General features: G+C 37.8%; 1 protein-coding gene across 1 annotated transcript; it reads right to left on the bottom strand.

Annotated features, from left to right (window-relative positions):
- Positions 1-2,297: 2,297 nt before the first annotated feature.
- LOC148342421 (uncharacterized) lies at positions 2,298-4,547 on the bottom strand. The gene is made up of 2 exons (XM_088288174.1): positions 4,538-4,547; positions 2,298-3,397 (listed from the first exon to the last, which is right to left on the bottom strand). Exons 1-2 carry the CDS (start codon positions 4,545-4,547, stop codon positions 2,298-2,300), a joined length of 1,110 nt encoding a protein of 369 aa, XP_088144300.1.
- Between the last annotated feature and the right edge of the window lie 2,188 nt (positions 4,548-6,735).

Genomic DNA, 6,735 nt, shown 5'->3' on the forward strand with positions numbered 1-6,735 from the left:
GAACTCGTCGCCACTTGTAAACATGCGCAGAATAAGGTAGGAAAACTTCCGGCTGTCAATTTTCGGACGAAATATCGGAGGTTTTTGTTGTGTTTTTCAAACTTCAAATGAAGATGCAACTCCAGTGAGTTCCAATACTGCGGGGCAGTGCGGCGCTATGCCGAACCAACACACCAAAAAGTCGTAACTGGCGACCGTTCGAAAATCTAAAATATATTCTTGCTTTTTTTTAAACCACAATGGCCAAATGAGGGAAAAGTGTGGATTTAATTTCAGATACACTTGCAAGGAAATTTTCAAGTTGGACCTTTCAAGAGAAGCTATATCGTCCAACACTCACTCAGTGGTGCGTAAGTGTGTTTCTGGATATTATTTGTCCAGCTGTGGTGTCATAAATGATGGTATTTTAATGGGGATTCATTCAAGTAGGACGAAGTAGGATTTCTTTGAAGGCACAGGTGTGAAATGCACTGAAGTAACTTAAAAAGTAAAAGTAAAAAAAAAAAAAATTACGACTGTTTAAGAATGTGCAAGAAAGAAAAATGTTGACAAATGTTGATAAATAATGATATTTTCCAGGAGGTATTTATTTCTTTGTTGTTTATTCATTCAATTCTATACTTATTTCAATATTTGAGTATTATTTTTCTTTCAATATGTAGTATATTTTGTCTTTGAAGTGTGGGTCCTTGCTGCCTTCCGGAGAGGCAGCCGATCAAGGCTGGATTGGTGATGGAAAAGAACAAAATAAAGAAGAAAGATTTTATTCTCGTCACATGCTGATGTCAAAAGAAGTCTCCCCAAAAACGTGTGAGCCCCCTCTCAGACATTCCCTTCTTATAGGGAATGCCCAAATAGGACATGAATATCTAATTTTCCCTTGTTGCATATGCATTCCCATCCCGCTAGTCTTCGGGATTTCCCTCCAAAAGTCCCCCAGAGGGAGAGCAGATGCGTCTCCCCGTTGATACGACCAGTCTACTCGTGACCACCTTAAATTACTCTCATACCCTGGAAGGTCACTGACCTGGCGAGAGAATTGCCCCCACCATAAACAATGCTCAGGCCTATTTTCTCTCAGGGCAGTATCTGGTTACATCGGAACTTCAGAACCAAGACTGGTCACTTCTGTGAGCTCCAGTCCCTTCATAGTTTCATAAAGAGAATTACTTCCTATATCTAAATTAGGCCATTTAAAAATACACGACTTTTTTTTTTCATTTATTTCAATTCATATTTAAGCTTGCTTCTGTAATAATACAATATTTATAAAATTATTTTAATATGTAAAATTATCAACAATTTAAACCTTTTTATTTCACACTTGAATATTTCTTAACATATTTGTTCATTTGAATTTGGATGCAATTTAAATTATTCCATCCATCCAGCCATTTTCTGCCGCTCATCCAGGGTCGGGTTATTGAATTAATTTTTTTAGTATTTTTTACAATTCAAAATTTATTTCAAGATCAGGACTCTTCTCAATGAGTTCAATATTTCTAAAATGTTTCTATATTTGTTATTAATTGAATTAAGTCTGTATGTGGTTTCCAATTTTAATATTTCCCTATTTCATTATATATCTAATCCAATGTATAAAAAATATAATATAGCATGAAAAAAAATATTTGGTATATTTGACAAATGATTTAAGTTTTTCCGAAGTGAGATTCTGCTTAGCAACAAACCCCAAACGATTGATAGAGCTCAACCTAGAAAGTGGTTTTAGCTCGTCAGAAATTTATTCAGAAAGCGAAATATTAAATGTATGTGAGGGGATATTAGAAGAGTTTGAATTTTGTTCAATGGACCATTCATATACGAGCCAGCCAAACACAGCGAGAAAACCAGCGCTGACTCCAGTCGCCATAAAGTTGCCAACTCCTGACAAATCAAAACCTTTGAGAGAAACTGAGACGATTTGCGTTTCTCGGTCTGGTTTTTTTTATCGTTCAACTTCTAGTTCAGTTTTTCACCTTTTCACACAGCGTAATGAAGGCCAGTTGAGCAAGTGGAACAAGTGATTTTATTGATAATTGTGGAAGGCACCGATTTCATAAGCACCGCTTCTTCTCACACCTTTTCCATTAGGTACGATTAAAAAGACAACTGAAAAGCATAATGTTAAAAAATGTTATTCCAGACAAAGGCAATTAATTTTATTTACATGTTTTATGTAAACACAAAAAAAAATCATCACTCAGACACATTGGTTATTCTGGCACGGAACACATTGGCTTAATGTCAATAAAAGAGCTTTGCAAAATTACATTTTTCAAAATCACATTTACATCTTACCACAAAGAGTCAGTTCCTTCAGTTTTTTTTTGTCCATTTTTTAAGCTCCAAGGATTGCTGCAATTCTCGCCAGCACAATTGTGTCTCTCAGCACCCGTTTTAGAAAAGAATTTTTTAGCACAAACGCTGCAACTGAATGGCTTGTCTCCACTGTGCGTTCTTGTGTGGTATCGTAAATGTGACTTTTCAGAGAAGCATTTCCCACAAACTGAGCAGGAAAAAGGTTTTTCACCACTGTGTGTTCTTGTGTGACTTGTTAAATATGATTTTAGAGAAAAGCTTTTACCACAAACCAAACAGGAAAATGGTTTTTCTCCAGTGTGTGATCTTGTGTGATTTATTAAATCAGACTTTCGAGAGCAACTCTTGCCACAAACTGAGCAGGAAAAAGGGTGTTCTCCACTGTGATTTCTTGTGTGTTCTGTTAAACTTGCCTTTTGAGAGAAGCATTTTCCACAAACTGAGCATGAAAAAGGGTTTTCTCCAGTGTGTAATCGAGTATGTGTTTTTAAATTCCACTTAAAAGAAAAGCTTTTGCCACAAACTGAGCAAGAAAAATGGTTTCCTCCAGTGTGTGTTCTTGAGTGAATTATTAAATGAGACCTTCGAGAGAAACTCTTGCCACAAACTGAGCAGGAAAAAGGTTTTTCTCCACTGTGTGTTCTTGCGTGGCTTGTTAAATGTGTCTTTTGAGAGAAGCTTTTTCCACAAACTGAGCATGAAAAAGGTTTTTCTCCAGTGTGTGTTCTTGTGTAATTTGTTAAAAATGACTTTACATTAAAGCTTTTGCCACAAACTGAGCAGGAAAAAGGTTTTTCTCCACTGTGCTTTCTTGCGTGGCTTGTTAAATGCGACTTTTGAGAGAAGCTTTTTCCACAAACTGAGCATGAAAAAGGTTTTTCTCCAGTGTGTGTTCTTGTGTGACTTGTTAAACTTGAATTTTGAGAGAAGCATTTTCCACAAACTGAGCAGGAAAAAGATTTTTCAACACTGTGTCTTCTTGTGTGGATTTTTAATTGAAACTTTTGAGAGAAACTCTTGCCACAAACTGAGCAGGAAAAAGGTTTTTCTCCATTGTGCGTTCCTGTGTGCCTGACTAAATGAGACTTCCGAGAGAAGCTTTTGCCACAAACCGAGCAGTAAAAAGGTTTTTCACCACTGTGTGTTTTTCTGTGCCCTTTTAAAGACAGCTTTGAAGTGAATGAGTCAGTGTGACATGCCCTTTCACCTTTGGCTAGCCCATCATCATCATCATCATCATCATTAGTATCATCATCATCGTCATGAGCGTCTGATAATGTGTCCTCATTATGTGCTTGTGATGGCCCCCAGTGGTCTTCATCACCTTCTGTTGTCATGTGATGACTTGAGCTGCTGCTTGCAGGCTCCGCCCCTCTGTTGTCCTGACTCTCATCCTTGTTTTCATCTTCAGTCTTAAAAGGGACAACGTTCACTGGTGACTTGTTGATCTCCTCCTCCTCCTCCTCCTTTTTGATGTGAGTCCAGTCTGGCTCCTCTTTCACAGAACGGAGATTGTTTTCACAGACGTCTGTATGACACAAAAAGACAAATACACATTTGGTTTGGTCAAGTCAACTCTCAGGGGGCGACTTCGACTTATATTGTTTTTACCGTGCTACCTTGACTTGTGCCCGCCGCACACGGAGCAATGCGTGCGACCCCATCTTGGACCGGACCATGGGGGCATTTCACAAAATTACGTCCTACGATGTAAACCTCCCTTTAGCAGCATAACTGTGATAAACGAGCATTTAAAAAGGAAGCACGTTGCGGCCGATGCCCGATTTCATTCCTGACATAGTCACAGACGTTTCTGGAAGCGAGCTGAAGTTAGCACACACAGGCTATCGTGTGCGTCTGATGGAACACCTGTTGCTGGACCCTAACTTATTGATGGGGGCCATCGCAGCATAATGTCATTGATAAAATAGGAATCCTTCAAGTAAAATATGTTTTCAAGTATTTCATTTTGCATTTATAGATAGTTTCATCGTGGGTACTTTTTGCTTCCATTATAATCTGGATCCCTAAAAGAATTAAAGGGGCCCTGGAATCAGAGTCGCTATTTATTGTATGATTTACGTTTGTTTTTTTTTACCCAAAATGATATTTATCCTGCGAGTAAGTTCAGACATTACCCTTTTTATTTTTATAAAATTTCTGTTTTGAAATAAATTTTAAAACAAAATTACGTTTGAAGAGTAAAGGTTCTTACGCATAAGCATTAAGCATATATATATATATATATATATATGTATACACACACACACATATATATATATATATATATATATGTATACACACACACACATATATATATATATATATATATATATATATATATATATATATATATATATATATATATATATATATACACACACACACACACTTTTTTTTTATTGAAGGTGCAACGCTACTACACGGATTTTCAGTTTTCGCGGGTGGTCTCGGTCCCCATAAACCGCGATAACTGGGGGTTCACTGTATTTCGATTGCTGGCATTATTTTAAACACTTACGGGACCGAAGGTCAATTATTTAATTTAGCAGGTTCATATTTACTGAATATGTTCAACATTGATTGTTAAAGATGTGCTCTCAAAGTCCTTACTTTGTTACGTATGTTTATGATGTATTACTTTGTCACATGCTTGCTTATGATGTGCCGCCCCTTTCATCCCTTTTATCCTTTGTAGCCTCAGAATAAAATCACTTCTTCCACACTGTCAGACGAGACAGGTTGTGTGCAGTTATTCCTCTGTCAATACAGAAATCCTGGTTTGCTGATCCTGAAAATAGTTGGACGCGATACTACTGCTGCGTAGTACCACTCTGCCAACATTGATTAAACAAAAAGCATTCATCAAATGAAAGTAGAAGTACAGTGCATAGATAAGATTGACTGGGATTGTAGTCATGGTGTTTACTGATGCATTCGTATGCTAAATTTTTATGACTTAGTTTAAATGTAAGACCTCAAAATTGCACACATAGTATTTTCATGACCCACACTCTCATTCAGAACAAACAGATTCAGTCTGCTCAGGTCAAACTGATGACAAACCAGATAGCACTTCATGGACAAATACGACTAAACACATTCTCCACATAGGCCATAGAAGATACAAACATATCAAGTTGGGCCGGGGAGGACGTCACAGGGACGCGATCAAGAACACCAAAAACATAATCTGATCTGGGAAAACATACACCACACAATCTGTACACTGACGAGATTACAGGGGAATGTGAGCAGGAGAGACGGAGAGACTGCCGCCTGCCTGAGAAGGTCAGCCTTGGACGTGGAACGTGGGAAGGAGCAAGGACGACCGATTCAACCTACATGACCCTTGACAAAGAAAACCTCCTATAAAATGTAAGGCTGGGCTGAGATCAGCGCGACATTTTTCGATTGGGCTCGTCCGAGAACAGTTTCTCGTCAGATTAAGAAAAAGCCGCCCAGATATCTGTATTTGTACGATTCCCTGAACTCCAGAAATCGAAGAAACTAAAATATCGCAACCCTAATCAGCTGTTGTTGAGTCTTTATTTGGCCCTTTTCTTCTTGAGTACAAAAAACGAACACGCATTGGAGTAAGTTTGGCTTTGAAGATTCATTTACTAAATGTTTCTCATTTTCTCAGTGGCTCAACTCCAACAGTGGATATAAAAATACACTACATCTGTCAGCATAGTTTTGAAACATAATGACATGACAAACTTAATTTCTTTAGCAACATATAAATACCGGAATATGTAAAATGTTAAATAATCAGTTCGAATTTTAAAATGGGGGAAAAAAACACGGAGTTTACCCCCCACAAATGGTTATTCTTTGGCATATATTTTCGACACTGATTTCATTTGGCATAAACAAATGTTAAGCAGACCTGCAAGTAAACGGCAATATTCAAAAATAAAACGGCAATAACCTTGAACGATTTCCCCAAACAGCTTAATGTTGTGATGCATATTTTTAACGATAGAAAGTCGTTCTTTACAAAGCAAATGAGAGTAAGACGGGTACAAACCTGCTTCGTTCTCTTCTTTTATTCCACAAAGTTCCACTTTGTACTTGGGTGTCGTTCTTTCACACATTTTCAAACGTCAATCTCAACAAATCCGCACTTGGTCTCTGCTTGGCGATAACTCGTGTGCTTCTCTTTGTTCGATGAGATGAAAGAAAGATGGCATCGTTTTTCAAAGTCCCACTGAAAGGATTTCCTGTTCGTCACGAAAGTGGAAGAACAGGACACACCCCGCTGTGATATGATTGGCTGCTGGCTGTGTGGAGCACTGTCACCAACTCACCGACAGATGTCGCCATTTGCGATGCAAATCATTGTTATCTTCTTCTAAACATAGAGAAAAACCTAAGATGCACATGAACAAACATTTTAGTTCCCAAATA

The sequence above is a fragment of the Idiotropiscis lumnitzeri genome, chromosome 2 (genome assembly GCF_059441095.1).
Source record: "Idiotropiscis lumnitzeri isolate Australia: NSW breed Sydney's pygmy pipehorse chromosome 2, RoL_Ilum_1.0, whole genome shotgun sequence".
Taxonomy (NCBI): domain Eukaryota; kingdom Metazoa; phylum Chordata; class Actinopteri; order Syngnathiformes; family Syngnathidae; genus Idiotropiscis; species Idiotropiscis lumnitzeri.